This window comes from Malus domestica, chromosome 13 (assembly GCF_042453785.1).
Source record: "Malus domestica chromosome 13, GDT2T_hap1".
In the NCBI taxonomy this organism is placed as follows: Eukaryota; Viridiplantae; Streptophyta; class Magnoliopsida; order Rosales; family Rosaceae; genus Malus; species Malus domestica.
Window position 1 is genome coordinate 9,579,471 of NC_091673.1, and position 21,707 is coordinate 9,601,177.

The following is a 21,707-nucleotide window of genomic DNA, read 5'->3' on the forward strand; positions in this document are numbered from 1 at the left end:
GCTTAAAAAGTGAAAGCACATTATTAACGATGGTAGTGGTGGGTTTTGACAATTGTGTCTTTGTGGTAGTGGTGGCTACAATGATGGTGCACTATTATTAATAATGGGACATAGGAGGTTTCTCAGGTTGTAGTTTCTTTTTTAAGGTTTCTGGGGTTGTAGCTGTATGTAAGTGTCACTGGGAGCAAGGGCTAATGGCAGTTATGGCATGACAACAGAAGTTGTGGTGTAAAAAGTGGTAGTGTGGTAGAAGGTGCCTTCCACTGAGAAGTTTTAAGAGGTGGATCCAAATTGATAGCACAAAGTTTGGAACTTGACAATATATTGTCCTTTCCTTGTTTTACTGTTCGGAACTTCTTGTTTGTTCTTACTAGAATCTTCAGATGTTCGGAACTTGTAGCCTTCTGCAGTTTGCTTAATTTATGTATTTTTTTTCTTTCATTTTTTGGCAATATGTTATTGTATTCAGATCAGATTTAAGATTTTCAAGGATTGTTTACCTCTTCTAATAGAACCCTTGTTCTAACCTTGTACCAGTATGCTAGTGTCTCTCTTGTATTACTTCAACAACTTCTTTTACAAATCATAACCTTGCATTTGCACAAATATCCAATATTATACCAGATTGCAAGCTAAGGCAGTTACACGATATTTTTCCCAACTAATCACCAACTAACAACCACAACATTCAACCAATGATTCTAAGACACTTGTCGACTAACAATATCATCATATCCCAACCCTGGACAATTATCACCAACAATATACAAACATCACCAACAGTATCCTATCATTACCCCACTCTTCAAACGAACCTTGTCCTCAAGGTTGGAATGTAGGAAATCTCTGTTTGAAAGCCACAAAGTCTTCCCAAGTGGCATCCTCCTTGGAATGATGCTTCCACTGCACCAAAACCTGAGTTGAAGATGGATTGCCATTGCTTATCACTCGATGTTGTAAAATTTCCATAGGATAGTCTTCCACTATGCCATCCTCTGTCACCACCGGTAATGGAGTTGCAAGTACAATACCAGTGCCCAATTGCTTTTTTAAGCAAGAAACATGAAAAACTGGATGAAGTTTTGAAGTTGCAAGCAAATCGATCTTGTAAGCAACTGAGCCCACCTTTTGTAATACATGGACCATAAAACCTCGGTTGTAGTTTGTGAAAAGGATGTTTAGCAAGAGATTGATGATGATAAGGTACCAATCGGAGAAACACCATATCACCCACTTCAAAAGATCTCTCACTGCGATGCTTGTCAGCTTGCTGCTTCATGCGTACTTGGGCAACAACAAGATTGGTTTTGAGTTGGGATAAGATCCTGTTTCTTTCTTGTAAACTCTGATCAACCAAATCAATTTTTGTTGCTCCTGATTCATAAGTAGGCATAGTAGGAGGAGGTTGACCATAAAAAACCTCATAAGGTGTAAGCTTCGAATAGGTATGGAAAGTAGTATTGTAGTGCCATTCTGCCCAAGGAAGGGATGGAACCCATTTTTTTGGTTGATGACTGCAAAAACATCTCAAATATGTTTCCAACCCTCTATTAGTAACCTCAGTTTGATCATCTGTTTGAGGATGGTAGCCTGAGCTCATACACAATTGAGATCCTTGTAGTGTAAAGAATTCCTTCCAAAAAGAGCTCAGAAAAATAGGATCTCTATCACTTACAATTGTTGAGGGCATTCCATGAAGTTTGAAAATGTGGTCAACAAATAACTGAGCTACTGAATGAGCAGTGTAAGGATGAGACATCAGCAAGAAATGAGCATACTTCGAAAGTATATCGACCACCACAAAGATAATAGATTTACCCTTACAAGGAGGAAGACCCACGATAAAATCAATAGCGATATTTGTCTAGACAGTAGAAGGAATAGGGAGAAGATTGAGTAGGCTCGGAGAAGCAATGGTCTCATTCTTATTTTGTTGACATACTTGACATGCTGCCACCCATTGCATAATGTCGGATTTCATTCCCTGCCAATAAAACGATCTGGAAATTCGTTTGTAAGTCTCAAGAAAACCAGAATGTCCGGCCACCGGAGTGCAATGATGTTCATAGAAGACCTTATCCCTCCAACAACTAGACAAGCCCAAAATAATTCGTCCCTTGTATCTGAGAAAGCCATTATCAAATTGGTACTTAGCTATGGAAGTTGAAGCACCACGTGAAGATAATTCCTTAATCTTGGAGACAATCCAAGGATCTTGTTCCACATATCTTCGCATATCATCTAACCAGCCCATATAAGGATAGGAAATGGCATTTAATTCTACCTCCAAATGCATCCGAGAAAGAGCACCAGCAACCACATTGTCACAACCTTGTTTATATTGTATTTCGTAATCGAAACCAAGAAGTTTAGAGATCCACTTCTGCTGAAAATGGGTGTGCGCTCTATTCTGTAAAAAGAACTTCAAACTGTGATGATCAGTTTTGATAATAAAGTGTTTGCCCTGAATATAAGACTGTCATTTCTTGATTGCATGTACTATAGCTAGCATTTCCCTTTCGTATGTAGACATGGCTTGAGCTCGAGGACCTAAAGCCTTGCTTGTAAAGGCTATAGGTTTACCATTTTAATGTAAAACAGCACCAATACCAGTGTTGGAAGCATCTGTTTCAATGGTAAAAACCTTGGAAAAATCTGGCAAGGCAAGCACCTGAGGAGAAACCATAACATCCTTGAGAGCTTGGAAAGCAACATCGGCCTCATTAGTCCACTTGAAGGCATCATTCTTTGTAAGCACAGTTAGAGGTCCACAAATTTTCCCATAATTAGGAATAAACTTCCTATAATATCCGGTAAGGCCGAGAAATCCTCTTAAAGCCTTCACCGATTTAGGAATGGGCCACTCTTGTATGAACTGAAGTTTAGCTGGATTTGCAGCGACACCTTCCCTGGAAACCACATGGCCTAAGTATTCAATTTGGGATTTACCAAAATCACATTTGGTCTTCTTCACAAATAGTTGGTGGGACTGAAGAATCCTTAAAACCAAGGATAAATGGTGTAGATGAGCTGCCCAAGAAGGACTATAGACTAAAATATCATCGAAGAAAACTAATACGAATTTCCTCAAGTAAGGCCTAAAAATCTCATCAAACTCTGGAAAGTAGCCGGAGCATTTGTAAGTCCAAATGGCATGACGAGAAATTCGTGATAACCATCATGGGTACGGAAAGCTGTCTTTTCAATGTCATTTGGGTGGACTTTAATCTAATGGTACCCGGCTCTTAAATCCAATTTCGAAAAAAATTGAGCGCCAAATAATTCATCTAACAAATCATCAATCAATGGGATAGGGTACTTATCTTTGATTGTCAACGAATTGAGGGCCCTGTAATCCATGCACATCCGCCAACTATTGTCCTTCTTCTTGACTAGCAAAACAGGTGAAGAAAAATGACTGTTGCTAGCTCGAATAAAACCAGAATCGAGCAAGTCTTGTACACATTTTTCAATCTCCAATTTTTGAAAGGGACCATATCTATAAGGCCTTGCACTTGTAGGCTTTTCGTAATGACCATCATGGGTACGGAAAGCTGTCTTTTCAATGTCATTTGGGTGGACTTTAATCTGATGGTACCCGGCTCTTAAATCCAATTTGGAAAAAAATTGAGCGCCAAATAATTCATCTAACAACTCATCAATCAATGGGATAGGGTACTTATCTTTGATTGTCAACAAATTGAGGGCCCTGTAATCTATGCACATCCGCCAACTATTGTCCTTCTTCTTGACTAGCAAAACAGGTGAAGAAAAAGGACTGTTGCTAGCTCAAATAAAACCAGAATCGAGCAAGTCTTGTACATATTTTTCAATCTCCAATTTTTTGAAAGGAACCATATCTATAAGGCCTTGCACATGTAGGCTTGCTGCCCTCTAACAATGGAATTTGGTGGTCATGAGATTGTGAAGGAGGTAGAGTGGTAGGTGTTGGAATACAGCAGCAAATTGAGACAGTAAGGCATCTATTCAACTTGTTGAAGGTCAGAAAGATTCCCCACAACCGCCACTTGTGTCTTAGGTTCTACAAAAAACAGAATCATACCAAAAAGTCCCCGAGAAAGCAATCTTTCCACTTGACATGCTGAAACTGTCATAAGCAAATGAGGAGGATAACTGGAAATACAATAATGCTTCTGCCCCAAACTGAACTCCATTTTCAATTTGTCAAAGTCCCAAAGAATATGAACTAGAGTTCGAAGCCATTGTGCTCCAAGAACAACATCGTAGCCACCTAATTGTAACACATAAGAATCAGCAGTATACTCATATTGTTGAATCTGTAATTTGACATGTGAACAACAACCTTTACTATAAACAGTACCGCCATTTGCTATCATGACCTCAAAGGATTTATTGGCATCAACACTACAGCCTAATTTCTTTGCAACAGATAGACTAATAAAATTGTGGGAACTTCCAGAATCAAGCAAGACAATCACAGGACAATTTTAATTAAACCAATAACTTTCATGGTTTGGATATGTTGAGGGGCCGAAATACCATAGACTGCACAAGCTGTGATTTCCACATGTTGATCTTCTTGATCCTCACAATCAGTGACTTCCATATCGATGACTTCCATATCGACAGATCGGTCAACCAATACATCTAATAACAGCAATTGTTGATTTGCACAAACATGACCCCTAACCCATTTTTTTGGACAAGAATAGCACATACCCTTCTTACGACGATATTGAAGTTCTTCAAAATACATTTTCCTCACATTACTAGCCTTAGAATTTGTACTAGAAGAAGTTCTATGACTAACTAATAGAGGTGAAGATTTATGATTGGGAAAATTGCTGGAAAAAGAATTTGAGTTCTTGGAAAAATTTCGAACGTTAGAGTCGGCCAATTTGGCATCCACTTGAAAAGCCAATGCAATTGCTTCATGAACATCGGATGGACGAAATAATTTGACGTCGTGGCGCACTTCGGACTTCAAGCCCCCAATGAAATAGCTTTTTAGCATAACCGGATTGATCTCCTTAGTGCGATTCGCCAATCGTCAGAACTCCAAAACATAATCCTTGAGAGAACCCAGTTGCTTCAATTGAACTAAGGTTTCAGTGAAATCCTCAAACCCTGATGGTCCAAATTCCTTACAGAAAATCTGAACAAACTTCTCCCATTTTGGGTAATTCTTAATACAATTTCTCCATTGAAACCACTGCAAAGCTTCATTATCCATGTGGAACAAAGCCATTCTCACCTTATGCGAATCATCAATGGCGAAATAGTCGAAATAGTGCTCTGCACGATAGACCCATGCTAAAGCATCATCGCCATCCGAGAACCTCGGGAATTCAAGCTTCACCGATGGTGGTCTGGGTTGCAAAAATGATTCTTGGCGATGAAAACGCTGACCCATATGAATCCTTTGATCGGACAAGGTATCTTCAGATCCCCCAATTGGATTGGAAGAATCGCCACGGTCGAATTGCTCACGCCGAGTGCGATCAACACCATTGAAGTGAGTCTCCATAGATGCGAATCGGGACTCTATAGAAGCAATCGCGGTGGACAGATTTTGCATCGTTGAACTGATTGTCGCGACGGACGATTAGATTTCCAAGACGGAGCCTTCAAGAACCGTTACCCATGCATCCATGGTGTTAGCACACGTAGAAGCTCGCGTCATACAAGAAGGGAAACGTGGAGATCTGTTACTGGCTGATACCAATAATAGAACCCTTGTTCTAACCTTGCACCTGTATGCTATTATTTCTCTTGTATTACTTCAACAAGTTCTTTTACAAATCATAACCTTACATTTGCACAAATATCCAATATTATACCAGATTGCAAGCTAAGGCAGTTACACGATATTTTTCCCAACTAATCACCAACTAACAACCACAACATTCAACCAATGATTCTAAGACACTTGTCAACTAACAATATCATCATATCCCAACCCTGGACAATTATCACTAACAATATACAAACATCACCAACAGTATCCTATCATCTTCCTGTAATGCTTTTAAAGCAGCTACCAGAGACAACTACCAGGGAGGTTCTAAGTTTAAACAAGAGGTCAATAGCTAACAGGTAAGTAACATCATTTGCATCTTTTAGCGCCTTTTTTAAAAATTTATTTGAAACTAGTTGCCTGTCACTTGAAATTATTTTTGAAGGAAAAATTCTTACGCATTTTGGTTTGATGAAGGTGCATGCTTTAATCTCATTGTTCTGCCCTATCACCGAGTCAGTGCCTACTACTGCTCCCCCTCTCCGAGATGTGGCAAGACCAGGCTCATTTCCATCTCCTATTAAAGAAGAAGGTTTCATCCAACAGCTAGGCTGTCCCATCAAGAGGGCTCTTATTCATATGATGTGCAAGTTCTCATGTGTTAGGACCCTTTGGGCCACCATAGGTTACTAGTATTTATTAGGTCCATTGCTAATGTTAAGCCCACTAAGACCACTAAACCCTAGCTATCCTTTTGTGTATTTAAACTACTATGTTCATCTAAATTGGGCATGAATGAAGATATGAATTTCCTTTGATTTCCTTTCCATTTCTGCATTTACTTTCTTGCAGTTTCCCTTTTATCATGTCTGATCCTATCATCATGCATTGCCGCTTGATAAGCAATCCAGGCAGGCAATCCCGTATCCACTGTATGATCAATATGAGGTCAAAACACATGTGGAACGTTCGCGGCGTCACTTGGAGCCTCAACATGTTCAGCATGCTTCTCTTCCACATCATGCCGATTCATATTATTTAGCAGCAGCACATGAGCCGTACTTGCCTGAAAACCTTTACCATCATGACGGATATAGAAGGAACATTCATTTGTTGCATTCTTTGTCCAATTATTTCAGCTGTTATTATGTGGCGTTTTTCACATTTAGCTTTTATTGATTAGGGCATAATTCTCATATGGTAGATAACATTCTCATGCATTTTCACAGGCATAGGGTGACACTTGCAGAGGAGATGGTTCCCAGGGATCAAGTTGTTTTGTATGGAAGCGAGCATGACATGCCCCAGTTGTCGAAGGAGAGAGAAAGTGATATTGCTCTGCGTTCCAATTATGTGGCCGAATCTTATAGTCGAGAGTTGCCCACCGCTGCAGCCTCACATGTTATGCTGCAGCCACATTCTTTAGCACCATCTTATGAACGAACATTAACGTACCAACGGTACTATCCAGTAACAACCCATCAGGATCAGAGCTTGATGTATGCTGATCCTCTTCAAAGACCATTGCATGGTACCTCTTACTCAGCTGAGGCAGATGTTCCAATCTCTACACATTATTGGTACGCTAGAGCTCCCAGTTACAGATGAACGAAACTTGGATGTGTAGATTCATTCAAGACATGCTGGTACTGTGTTGCTTCGTTGTCAAATACTGGTCGAAACTTTATTCAATCATCTCCGAGTCTCACTGGTAAACTGTCTGTTCCGTTTTCAATAGTGTCATCCTTCTCAAAGTGTAGATCATTTTTAGAAATCTGAGGCATAATCTAGCGCGCAAAGCAACCAAGTAAATTTTATCAGTCGGCCTTTGTTAGCTTATGGCCTCGATTTCTAGTTTCTATGCAGAATACAGACTGTTGCATTGTGGCAAACTTTGTGAAAGATGTGAACCGGTTCTGAGACGGGCCTTCAGCTTCATAACTTGTGTAGAACTATTCACCTCTGTCTTTGTTAATTTGAGAATCGAGTGTAAAGGAACAGTTAGTGTCATGTCCAGAAACCCACCTCTTTACCCCCCACACGATATTCTCAACTTTCGGCGGTTGAATCTAATGAATTGAAGAAGATCAAGAGCCAGAAATTAATAGGGTTGTGTGAGATGTAAAAAATGATGTGTAAGTAGCAAACCGTCAAATGGGTTTCTCTCTTCGACAAACATAGTGGATTCGCTTATAACGGATGGTGTGTAGCATCAATATCAGGTCTTTGTAGGAAGTCGAGTTCTACCACGAAGAAAATTGAAATTCTAAGTTCTAACCCCAAAATCAATCCATTAGTAACTGCAAAGTAGATTAACTTCTTATAAAATTATGTATTATTGCTTAAGTTTTTTATGTGGAACAACCCTTCACGTCCTTAAAGTCATATGCAAGTAAGACACTCGTTTCACTAAAAATGATTGTGACATGTAGGATACTATGATGTATTACTCAAAAGGGAAAACCACCCCACCCCCCACCACCACCACCTAAATTTTACTAGATTGCGCATGCAGTTTGGCCCACAAAATCTCGCCTCTGGCGTCATGAATCATGATGATCCACCCAAACCGTCGTTGCCTGCTATAGTGCTATGCTGGTTTAGGTTTAGGTTTAGGCTGGTCCCGCCGGCCAAAACACTTTTTTGAATTTTTGCAGTCGCCCGTGACCGACCCAGTTGATAGTTAAACGCTTCAACTGGCAGTGGCAAGCTTACCGAACTTACCCTTTTTTTTTTGTTGGTATTTCTCCATCTCTTTCCACTCATTTTCTTGGTGGTTGAAATTTGCATGCCTAAACCTAGTAAGCTGTTGCTATTTTACAGCTTCCTCTTAAGGCATCTCACGGCTTAAACCATTTTATATTGTATTATATTAATGGATGGATTACATGGACCAATAAGTCCCAGCGGGAGGCCGGTTTCAAAGGTCACACGCTTACCAACTTTGCTCTACAAATTAATACAGATGTTGTGATATTTATGTACAAATTGTAACAAAACTTTCGGCCTAAATCAATTTGTTTGACTAAATTATATAGTGTAAGGGCTGTCACGTTTAAGCCTTGACAAGTGATAGCATGGCAGGCTGAGGCGCACTCGTACATGTGCCTGCGGCCTCATCTACAATAGTATTACATACACAAGCAAAGAAACATGCACACGATAAAATAATAAGTTGTGCTACAGTCAGTTGGACACACGTGAGTAAGTTTGATGATTAATTCATCAGAAAATTTTGAAATTTTGCCCAATTATGTTGGTGTATTTTAGTGAAAACCCAAAAGTTATATATTTTCAATTAAAGCATTTGATCAGCTTTCTATGTCAGCAAACTTACCATAATGATCAGTGGCAAAGCCATAAATCGAGGCTCGGAAAAGCCTATAAGCCATATGCAAAAATTTTGACCAAAAAAAAAAAATATATATATATATATATATAACTAATAGGAGAAAATTTGAAGGTTTTATTTTTTTGTATTTGAATGAAATTTTTTAATCAAAAGACGGTAATGGAGTGGAGTCACCAAAAAAAAAAATTAACGTGGAGATAGTTATATCATAAGCATCAAACTTCTTTATAAGTTCCTACATTGAAGTTAAACAAAAAATTAATAATTATGGCTCTAAACTGCAGTTATGAAAATTTTCTTTCAAGATAAATTCTTCCTCTATTCCATATAGCATGGTTTCAATGTAAACAACATTATGTCATGCAAAATGGTGAATAAGTAAGGAAGGCTGGTTGATATAAGGTTTTCGTTTCATAACAATACTACTGTAAAACACATTTTTTTTGTTAATTAGAAGAAAACATAATAAAGATAAATAGGAGCAAAAGCACGAAAGTCGAAAAATGTACAGTCTTCACCAAGAGCACACAAACATAAACTACAAAGTGAAGAAAGTTCAGAATAGGCTCAGGATAGTGAATATGTTTAAGTAAGACGATATTTATAGTTCCATGTTTTTAATCTATTCCTCCTTTTCTTCAACCCTCTCTCTCCCCCTATCCTTTTTCTTCTTCTTCGTTCTGCTTCTCCCCTTCCACTCCTTTTTCCTTTTTCTTCGTGGTTCTGCTTCTCTTATTCTTCATGTTTTTTTTCTTGTAAATGTGACATGGGTTTATGTGTATTTACAAAAAAAAAAAAATTTGTATCTTGGTTCGAGTTAATGAGGCTTATCTTCTAACAATATATATGTCAAGCATTCGTCTTATATTTTTATCTAGTGCAACCTATGTGGTAGGTACTTAATTCTTCTTCATAATTATGTTTCCGTTACAGGTAAATAGTAGCGGTGTCAATCTTCTTCATGGGTAAGTAATAGTTTATATATGTTAGCATTGGTAGATTATAAATAGTAGTAGTTGCTATTGTTGTTGTTGTTATTGGTTTTTTTTTTTTTTTTTTTTTTTTTGGGTAAGAAAAAAAAAATGTTATGGTTGTAGATTGAGTGAGATCAACCTCTTCAATTTGGTATTTCATGACTACATCTGTTGGAGGTTTTCTACCATTTCATTAGGAGGTTCAATTTTCTGTAAAATCATAGGGAGGTCCAGTGTCACAATTTCAAGCTTGGTTCGAATGTAGGTGCATCATGGCATTTAGCAACACAATATCCAAATTGCATATATCAAAATAAGAAGTTAAGGATGCATATAAATACTAATTGGGGATTTCAAATTTATTTTCTTCATTTAATTTAATGGCAAAATGGGAATAAAATTTTGAAATAAATGATTACGGTCTAAGATAACAAAGTTAATGGACAAAATAAAAAATGTGAGTTTTTTCCATAACTCGACTGGATCAAAATCAAAAGACCCCTTTATCTATACATATTTAATTCACAATTTGTTCAACGGTCAAAAATCATCACGATCGCTGAATCTAAATTAAAAGGCCCCTTAATTTGTATATGATATATAATTCACAATTTGTTCAACGGTCAGAAATCATCACAATCACTAAGGCTGAGAATAGCAAAACCTAAAATGAGATCATTATCAAGTGGACACAGTAAGTTTAAGAACAGGGTTCCTAATCGACTCGTGGCAAGAATGACATCGACAAGACTTTGGTACCAATCGACCTCAAAGTCTAGAACATGTTGGCATCAGGCATGCATGCTCATTGTTTTTTTATGGCTTATTGTATTTGGGTGGGGGGTGTTCTCTTTATTCTTTTTTATTTTTAAGTTATTTGGTGGTACTGTGTTAGGTTAGGGACTTTGGAGAGAGAATACATATATCTGTGTACTGTGTTAGGTTAGGGAGAGAAACTAGCATGTGCGAGCGTGGAGAGGTGACAAGGATCTGATCACGATATCAAATCAGTGAGTTATATATATATATACACAGACATCACATAATATGAATACATGCATGCATGTCTCTTGACATGGTTACTAGCAAGAACAGGTAGTAGAGCTATAATCTTTAGTCCCTTTCATATTGGTGGAAGCATTGGTTGAGGAGGAGGGTCTTACCCTCAGCTGGAAAATGACAGTGATGTGGACGGTTGAATTATTGAATTTTCATGCATGCATGTACATGAATATTAGGGCCTTTTATATAGGGATGTGATATCCACACATCCGTTTTTACTTCTCTCACACTTTTTTATTTTCGGCCGTCGGATCGGATGAATTGAAGAAGATCAATGGACAGAAATTAACAAGGGGTGTGTGAGAAGTAAAAAGAGGTGTGTGGATAGCACACCCCTTTATATACGTATAAATATATATATATATATAGGCTATTTATGCAAAGGAATTTTCATTTTTTGAAAAAAATGAGGATTAGGTGTATGGTTCATTCCACATCGAATTTCAACGATCTGAACTGTCTATTTTGTAAGTCTTGATTCATAGATTATTCTTGCAAAAATTCAATTCAGTCTGAAACCATTTGCCTATTTACTTATTAAGATCAAATTTTATTGTTTTTTATATAACAAAGTGTTCGTTCATTTATTTGAACCCAATTAGACGTCATAAACATTTTCGATTTGGCTAATATTTTTCAAGGATGATCTATGAGGTACAACTTAAAAAATAGACGGTTCAGATCATTAAAGTTCGATATGATGTAAATCCTACAACTAATCTTCATTTTTATAAAAAAAAATAGAGATCCATTTTCTTAAGGACTTCCTCTGTATATATATAACTTGAAGAAGTTGAAGATAAAACTGCTGAACTGGAGGGAACGAAGGGCTATCTTTGTAAGCGTGAGAGATGAGAATACACGCGGAAATTGTCCGTATTTGAACCTACATGTGCAGTTATCTTTCCCATCTGCTCTCGAGCTTCATAAAATTTAAAATAAAAGTGGTATTATATGTCTCTACACATAGTTGGAGAATAGGATTTCACATCGACCAAATGATAAGATATGTATAATTAATGTATGAGACTCGTTACCTTTGATATCACAAAAGCCTTGTGATAAAAACTACCTTTAATATCACAAAAGCCTTGTGATAAAAACTAACACCTAGTAATAGGTAGCTAAGTTAGAAAGATGTTAGTGATGGTGGCGAACTGTGCATGGACCTATAAATTTTATCATAGTATCATAGCATGCTATATTCTTTTGACGTATCGTGGGCCCAATTTAATGGTCTCGAATTTGTCTTCTTAAGTTGGACTTTCAAAAAGTTGCTCTAGCTCCAGATTAAGGATATTGATGATTGGACCTTGAAAAAATTGCATTGGCTCTAGTCACTTAGTGATGGCTCTAGTTTTGGATACACTAAGGGATCAAAAATTGTATCAACTTTGGTATAATGGCTTGACTAGTTTTCGATATAGAAATTAGTTTTCTCTACACGCATCTCGATGGGGCCACTCGTTAGGAGGCGTGTTGGAGAATAATATTTCACATTGGTCGTATGACAAAATAATATACAATTAATACATGAGAGTTTACACCTTTCATATTATAAAGACATTTTGTGATAAAACTTAGGGGTGGGAAATTTTGCCAACCGAACCATACCGGTCGGCTCATAATGGTATGGTATAGTTTTGGCATTTTTTCATAATTGGTTGGCATTTTACCGAACCGACAATTAATGGCATGGCTTTGGTAATTGATTTTGTATGCCGGCGGTATGCCATACCTACCAATATATATATATATATATATATATATTTTTTCTATTTAGATATTTTAGGTATTTTTTTCATGCTTGACTCCTCAGTTTTAGGGTTTAGAAAATAAATAACTCCTTAGTTTTAGGGTTTAAAAAATACGTGCTTGACTTCTCCCTACTGCTATAAATCAAAATCTGATTGTCCATACTCTATGCCACAAGCCAATTGGAATTGGGGTGCAGCGAAATTGATGGCATGGAATGCATGTGAGACTCACTAATATACTAAATAACCACAAGGATCCCAAACTCCCATACGCGAAGCGACTTGTCATCGCTGGAAGTAACAAACCTACGGTTATTGTCCACAAATGTAATTGTATTCACATCACCCAAATGCTGATCATACTCTTGCAAACCTTCAGTTATTATCCACACTTTACTTATTTGCAAACCACCAGTTTGTGCCATTTACCAATCGAACCAGCCAATAATTTTGGCTGAACCAATTTTTGGCAACCGCAAGAAGACGATTGGCAAGCGGTAATTGATTTTTGGTAATTATGTATATATGGCTGGCAGATGGTTCAAGAAATTTGGCACGGTTTGCCAACCAAACCCAACCCTAATAAATCTTAACAACTAGTAATAAGTAATTAAAATGGAATAATATCAATAATATTCTTGAGGGACCATGCAATGCATGGACCTACAAAGTTTGTATTTACATGAACATGTGGGTGTGGTTGTCCGGTTGTCCCCATCTGCCTATGAAAGGTGCACGGTGCACCTTTCTATCTAAATAATTAATTTGTAATCACAAATCAAATCTTGTTATTAGTTATATATATAGCATCCACCAGCAGTTTAATTTGATATTCACCTGAAAGCTCTGTCATGGGAAAAAATTGATTGTCCTTAAATCTTAACCTACAGAAGAAACCAAATCAAATCCCAAAGTATCTCGACGGTGAAAAAAATTATTTTTGTCACTTAATATTACAGTTTAGTAGTATTCATCTTTACTGATAAGTGAAAAATCTTAAGTTTGATTCTCTAAAGATGAATTTGAACTACATAGCTAGCCCATTGTGAAGTTTAGCTCACTCTCATTCCCTTAGTGTAGATAATATTGTTTGTTAAAAAAAACTATTTTTTAAAAATAATTATGTACATATGTATGTCATGCATGATCACATCAAAGGTCAACACATGTGCAATTAATTGACAAGTAGACACTACCCATGTGAGAGCATATATACGGCTGGGAAGATCTTTCATGTCCAGATATACATCTCGTTCTCCTATGGATGAAAATAAAAGATTTAGGGTAAATTTAAAGTTGTCTAATAATCTCATAAACTCAAATATAATTGTAATTATTCTTTTTTCATACCGAGGTATATATAGGAATACAATAATAGAAAATAAATCAAAATAGAAACCTTCATGATCGAAAACAGATGCCTACCGTGACATAAAAATAAATAAAAACCCTCTTTTATCTCTTTTCTCCTTTTTTTTTTCTTCCAACTTTTTTCCTTGATCTTTTTCTACAGCAATGAAAACCAAGCTTCTTCTTCTTTTTTCTTTTTTTTTTAAAAAAAAAATTATCAATAATCTTCATCTTCAGGTTCATAACATGTGGGTGCATGAAGAAAATTAGCTTTGTACACCCACATTGAATCGTGCACAACAAAGTTCAACCAAGAATCTAACTTGCTCTAATACTAAGTTGAAAATAAAGGGTCTAGGAAAAATTCAGAAATGTCTAATAATCTCACAAACTCAAACACACAATTTTGATATTTTATATTCTTCTTCATAAGAAAGTATTTATAATAATAAAACAGAGCAATGATAGGAAATAAACCAAATCAAATTCCTAATTAAATCAAATCTCTAAAATACGGTTTTTCTTAATTATGTTGTTGAACATTTATAATACTCACTACATGATTAACATACAATGAGATATATACAAAGATGTCCAAATGCAATATACACAAAGATGTCCAAATGCAAAATATTGAGGCCTAACGTGAAAACGTAATGGCTTTTTTTTAATAAACTAGTAAAGTTAAAAAAAAATCAATCCAATCTACCAACCATCTTCACAAAGTAATTAAGAAGTCGAGGCACATCATACTAGATTTATGAGAGTAAGAGAATTTTTTTTTATTTTTATGTGGAGAATACGATGAATGAGAAACTTTTTAAGATGTATGTAAAAAATAGTATGAAAAATATGAAGTTGATTTAAAGTAAGACTCAAAACACATGTCTTGTTGGTCTTGCTAAGACAACCAAAATTCTCCTTAAATAGCTGGCCGGGGAAATCATCAAAATATTCCTTCCTATATATTCAACGAGATCAAAGTAAACGTGAAAGACACAACCATATATGACAGTATATGACAGTGACACACCCCCATGTGAATTAAGTTGAAAATCTCTACTAGATAAAAAATGGGAGCATTTTTGCTCACCACCATAAACTATGGTGTATGCTCACCATACACCTAATCAATTGATACGTGTCATTTCACTTAACTCTAGTTAACTTTCACATTAAATGTTAGTTTTTGAATTTTGAAAAAAATTAACCAAGATTAAGTGAAATGACACGTGTCAATTGAGTAGGTGTATAGTGAGCATACATCATAGTTTATGATGGTGAACAAAAATGCTCCCATAAAAAAGGCCAAACAAAAATTGAGATGATTATATGGAGAAAAACTCGCTCTCAATATAAAGAAAATGACAAAATTGAGATGGGAGTCGTACGATCTACTCCACCTCTTCAGCTTCATATAATTAATTTTTTAATTAATTACACCAAAATGATTCCATAGGTTGATCAATTGTCCATCCATCTCAATTTGGTATCACTTGTAATTGATTTTTGACCTTTATTCTGGGAGATGAGGGTTAGTTAACTGCAAATCTAGTACGTTGTGGTTGCCATGACATCCTTTCCTCTTTATGGGACCGATCCATCGTCTCGTGACGTTTTGATTCAATAATACATTATTATGTAAAGAAAAACTTGTACATAGCAATGCATTATTAAGTAAAAAACACTTCATGACGATAAACATGTTCTATGTAAGTCATTCCTCTCCCTCCCCCAACCTTTTATTGATCACCTAATTATTTAAACTAGCTCGTCACTATCACTATTACATATTATATATTATTAACGTGTAAGAGTCAAAGTGATGAAAATAATTAACGTGTTAATGACAGTTATGTATATACCTCTTCAAACCATGAAGATAACTAATTGGAAGAAAGCAAAAACTTAACCAATTAAAAACAATTGTTCACATCCTCCTCTTACAATAGCTTAAAGATTATATGCTTAGGACAATGAACATTTCTACTACCATCCAACAATAGCTCAAAAGTACTTCGATTTATGTTAACGATAAAATAACAAAAGGGAGACTTTGGATGCGGTCTTTAACTATGAATATTCTTTGATTGAAACCTTGTTGGTTTTCAATTTTTGATTGAAGTCCCTGAATTAATGTGATAATTTATTTCTATGTACGTTACTATATTTTTTAAATTAAAAATTAAAATTTTTAGTTGGTTATATAAATGAGATTTTAAATAAAAAACCATAATTTGTGGGATTAAAAATATTAAAATATAAATATACTACTGTGTGTGTGTGTATAAACATGGGTACATTCATCAAAATTAACCAAAAAATTATTGTATCAAAACATGGGTACATTCTTCAAAATCACCAAAAAAAAAGAAGAAGATATTAAGCTTAATAACATTAGTAAATTTCTTCAATTAAACTTGACATGGATACATTTTAAAATCAAATAAAAAAGAATGTACCCATATAAGTTTAAAAATGGATTAGAAAAAAAAATTGAATAGATTTTATATAAAAAAAGGGTACATTTTACATATAACAAATTGGTATATTTTAAAATGAGTACATTTTAAGATTAAAATTTTGAAAAAAATTACATGAATGGGTACATATAATTAGCATGGGCACATTTGGTAAAATTAAAAATGGGTACAAATACAAATAAAACTTTAAAAAATATGGGCACAAAAAGAAATTAATATATGAGTACAAATTAAAACTGAAAAGAAAATTAGTACAAATTAAAAATGGGTTGCAAATTAAAAATGGGTACAAACTAAAACTAAAAATATATGATAAAAAATTTAGTCATAAATATAAATATACTAATTGTAACATTTTTAACATTAAATGAATATATTTAGAAATAAAAATATTTTATTATTGAAATAATTAATGATGTTATTAATACCCAAGGACCTTGATAAAAAATTGAAAATGAATAAGATTAGCAAAATGAATGATGACAACCTAATGTCTCCATAACAAAAATTAAAGGAGGAGAGAGGAGGAGAGAGATTAGCAAGATGAAGAAAACACAAAATTGAAAACTATTTAGAGTTGTTACTAGTTTCTAATTTTAAAATTATTTCATACTTAAAAAATACATAAGAATATAAACGTATCAGACAGATACAACTAATTTTCACTATAAACTAGTAATAGCATCAAAATACCCCCACAAATAACAATCAAAAGAGACTTAGGTACTCACTAGTGAGTATATGCACTCGCCTTTTGATTTGGTCCATTTAAAAAATGTCACGTCTTTCTTGTTTTTTAAAGACCAAAAAAAAATTGATGACACGTTCTTTATTTTTTAAAACAACAAAACATGTATTAGTTTATAATTAAACAAAATTAAAGAGTGAGTACTCGTTAGTGAGACCCAAGTATTGTCGAACACACAAGACGATAAACTCGTTATCCTGACCAATAAAACCTTCTTTTCTAACCCTATTTTTCTTTCTAGTGCATATCTTCACTACCGCACAACACAGGCTCCTTTCTCTCTCTCTCTCTCTCTCTCTCTCGCATCTGATCGATCTATGTCTTGAATCTTGATGTCCTAATCTTAAGACAAACGAAGAAATTTACAGAGGCCTCTAGCTGGCTACAAGCTAAGATATCACAACAAGTTGGAGCTCAGGATTAAAGGTGGATCGGAGGCATGGAAAACGCCCGCTTCCTTCAGAAGCATCAGAGGAGAAAGAGAGGGAGGATCCTCCCCACCACCACCATGATTTCTCTTCTAACTACGAATCTTCCTGGACGGAAGCTGACATGTCAGCCATGGTTTCTGCTCTCACTCAAGTTATTGGAACCACCGAAGGGCATGCTGCCGTGCAACCAAACCCTACATCCATCTCAGACTCATCACTCCTAGTCAAACAAGAACCCGACCGCTCTGAACCGGTTCAAGATCAAGGTATATATATGATTTCTATTTTTGCTTCTTTTTTTTTTATTTTCATTTTTGGTCCCCCGACCTTTTTTTTCTTGGGATTGTTTTAAGTTGTTTTTTTTTAATATACCAGAAATATTTTAAACTAAATTTATCTAAGGAATTCATCTAGGCTATGAGGATTGAAATTCGAACTTAAATGTAGAACAAAAAACGCACTGTTTTAACTAACTTGGCAAAGCCCAGATCTGAATAATCGTTTTAGCTAATGATATTGACATGTGCTAAGCTAGCGGTATTGGGGTTGGCTATGTGTATGCATATGCTTTCACAGTATTGTTGTGATTTTGATCTATCTTTTGTTTGTTTCCACAGCACTTGCATTCTCCAAAGTTGTCGTCATCCATACATGTCCATCTCTAAATCCGTATAAATTGGACAAGATACTAATCGAATTAATTGAGTAGCTAGCGAGGTTAGCTAGATAATAGATTGCTCTTCCTTCTCCTAACCCTATTTTTGTTATTCTCCACTATGAATATCCCAGCTGTGTGTTTCTTGCCTAAATCACATTTGACCAAAGACTTTTTAGGTATCCAGTTCCAATGTAGGGTCATAGACAATTTCAATATTTTTGTATCCTAATCCTACCTACCTTCCGTGAAGAACCCTCTTTCCATCTCTCCAATTGTCAACAAGCTAAAAATAATTCTTGTTCCATCTGAGACATTCTTGTCATGTTTTTCTCTATTTTCACAAACAGACTATTACTAATTGAAAAGTCATCTAAACTTAAAATACAATTTAGAGACGTTTGGTTTTATCTTTTTTCTGATTTTCGAGGGAGTTCTAGTCTATCTTGCCTCAGCATTATCCGATCTTTGATAAGGACGTCTTAAATTTTATAGCTATTCACTTTCTTTGTTTGGTTGGTGCAATTTCCACTTAAGTTGAAGTTTACTGGAAGATTTGCTAACTTCAAAATAGTTTACTGAAAAGGAGGGGAATGCTTTGAATTCCAGTCTCTATCTTTGTCCTGCTTTCGTATGTAAGACCTTTACTTTTAAGAAGGAATTAAAGCTCTTTTGAATATAAACATGTAATACTTTAGCACAATAGGGGGCACACTTGCGCTGATTACACTCCTCTTCTAGTTAGATTCCTTCCACATTGATAGTGCATGGCGACTCAAGACGTGTCATTGAATCAACTAGCTAGGATATAGTAGCATGGTTTATAGTAACATAAATATATATACATATATGCATAGAAGTTAGTCTTATATATCACCAAAACTATTATTTTCAAGATTAATTCTAGAATTTTTTGTGATGTTTCTTGTAATGATATATGTTTAAAACGATATCATTATGTAACATACTATATTGATACATAAAAGTGTAATTTATAATGTCTGTCTCATAATACATTGTTGTACCAAACTATATGGATTGGATACATAGAAGTGTACTTTCTTATCTCTTTGTCTCATAATACATTAAACTTTGTATATATTGTTATTCCATTACGTGCATGTTTGTGAATAAAGAGACCGTAAGGAGGCGACACTATAGAGGAGTGAGACAAAGACCTTGGGGCAAATGGGCAGCTGAAATACGTGACCCAAAGAAAGCAGCCAGAGTTTGGCTTGGGACTTTTGAGACCGCCGAAGATGCTGCCATTGCCTACGATAACGCAGCTCTCAGGTTCAAAGGCACAAAAGCCAAGCTCAACTTCCCCGAACGAGTTCAAGGCAAGACCGATTTTGGCATCCTAATGGGCAGTTCTGGTACTACAACAAACAGTAGCAGTGGTGCTGCCTCTACTCAACGAACACAAAATCTCATGAGACCAGCTGGCCAGACAGCTCCTGCTCCATTAATCACGTCGCAGCAGCCGGAAACTTTCCCTGATCTTTATCAGTACGCGCAGCTTCTTTCCAGCAATGATGCTGATTTCTGCAATTATTCTTTTTATCCATTTAATCAAGATCCAAGATTTACTTCACAATTTTCTCCATCATCGACGAATTTGTCATCTTCCACTGCATCACAAGATTCACAACCATCGCAACCAAGACGACAAGATCATGAGGAGGATGCGGGGAATAAGGACTGGAATTCGAGTAATCCAAGGGAGTAGCACTATTGTATGCGTTATTTAATTTTGATGCGGTTCAATTTTACGTATTATATCGAGGAAGTTTAATATTTTGAGAGCATTTGTTTGTTCAATTAGTAATAGTTAGCTAGGATTATCATTTCAGGTTTTTATTTTATTTTTCCTTTTTATGGATATATATGTATTACCTGGGTTTTTTAACGTATTTTTGCAGCCATACCCTGATCGAATCACAACCCTAATACATCATGCATCACTGGTTCATTTTAAGACTTTTCATGATCAGTTCAGTGTACTAGTACTATATATCAAGCATGCATAATTTACTTTCAAGTATCAAGTAGAATGTAGACGTGATGTGGAGGAATTTTCAGGATGGCAGTGTTATATATTGTGGTGTTGCAACGACTTGTACTGTAATTCCTGATTTATATATTAGTATGGATGGTGCTTGTGTTCCCTCTATAGGGAAACTTGAGTTCATTATTTATCATCATCTAAAGATCATATTTGCTAAAAAACACATCATTAATTCGGATGTCTCCCAGTCATCCATGTGTGTCAAATGAATTAACGGTTTTAGTCATAAGTATCATCTTCATGATGAACCGTTTATTTGTTTGATGTATATGAATGACTAAAAGTTCTCCAAATTGAAAGATTTTTTGCAGATATGATATTTAGATTAATGATAAAGAAAATTAACAGTTCCAATTATAAAGTTCTATGATAAAGATACGTAAATCATAAATAGAGAGACAAATAGGCTCTCCCATAGAAGAACACAAGCATTACCCTATTAGTATTTATATCTTATTGTAAATTCAAGGTCTATTTTTATTGTAACACATGACCAAGTTCTATATGTATATGTGATGTTGTACTGGTCACAATCAAAATATTTTTGTATAAAAGAGTGATAATTCAGATTTCCAAGAGCTTAAAATTTTACTAAGCAAATGGTGTAGATGTAAAGTGGCAATTTTTTTTTTCTCTTGCAAAACGAGAGAAAGAACATTATCTTCTTTTTATTCAACCATCATGAGTTTAAATCAAATTATAGGCATCCGATATATAATAAACACTTTTAATTATTTAAAAAATGAACTGTTTCCATCCAACTTGATTGAATGTCATATTCAGATATTGTTATCAAAACAAAAAAATCACATCCGAATATTTGTCTCAACTTAATGCAAAATCAATATACAGTCTACATACATATGCAAAGAAGTGCCGTCACTTCGAGAATTAAAGGTGGAATATTATTTCCAATCGCCTGATGGGAATTCAATCACCTGAAATATAATTAATTTGGTTTCAACTTGCTACGAAGATAAATTAAACCAATGTACCAAAAACCAACATGACTTGGTCTGTTGAAGCAAAAGAAACACTTATTACAATACTATACTCACATATAAACTTAATTAACAAAACATGTTGACAAATAATTTAACGGAAAATT

At 35.3% G+C, this 21,707-nt stretch overlaps 1 protein-coding gene and 1 long non-coding RNA gene across 2 annotated transcripts; both read left to right on the forward strand.

Annotated features, from left to right (window-relative positions):
• The first annotated feature begins 5,916 nt into the window (after nucleotides 1-5,916).
• Nucleotides 5,917-6,537, forward strand: LOC139190324 (uncharacterized). The gene is made up of 2 exons (XR_011574472.1): nucleotides 5,917-6,078; nucleotides 6,197-6,537. It is a non-coding gene; the product is annotated as an uncharacterized lncRNA (long non-coding RNA).
• Nucleotides 6,538-17,766: 11,229 nt separating this feature from the next.
• Nucleotides 17,767-20,456, forward strand: LOC103452491 (ethylene-responsive transcription factor ERF113-like). The gene is made up of 2 exons (NM_001319260.1): nucleotides 17,767-18,142; nucleotides 19,668-20,456. Exons 1-2 carry the CDS (start codon nucleotides 17,998-18,000, stop codon nucleotides 20,258-20,260), a joined length of 738 nt encoding a protein of 245 aa, NP_001306189.1. The 5' UTR covers nucleotides 17,767-17,997; the 3' UTR covers nucleotides 20,261-20,456.
• Nucleotides 20,457-21,707: the final 1,251 nt, after the last annotated feature.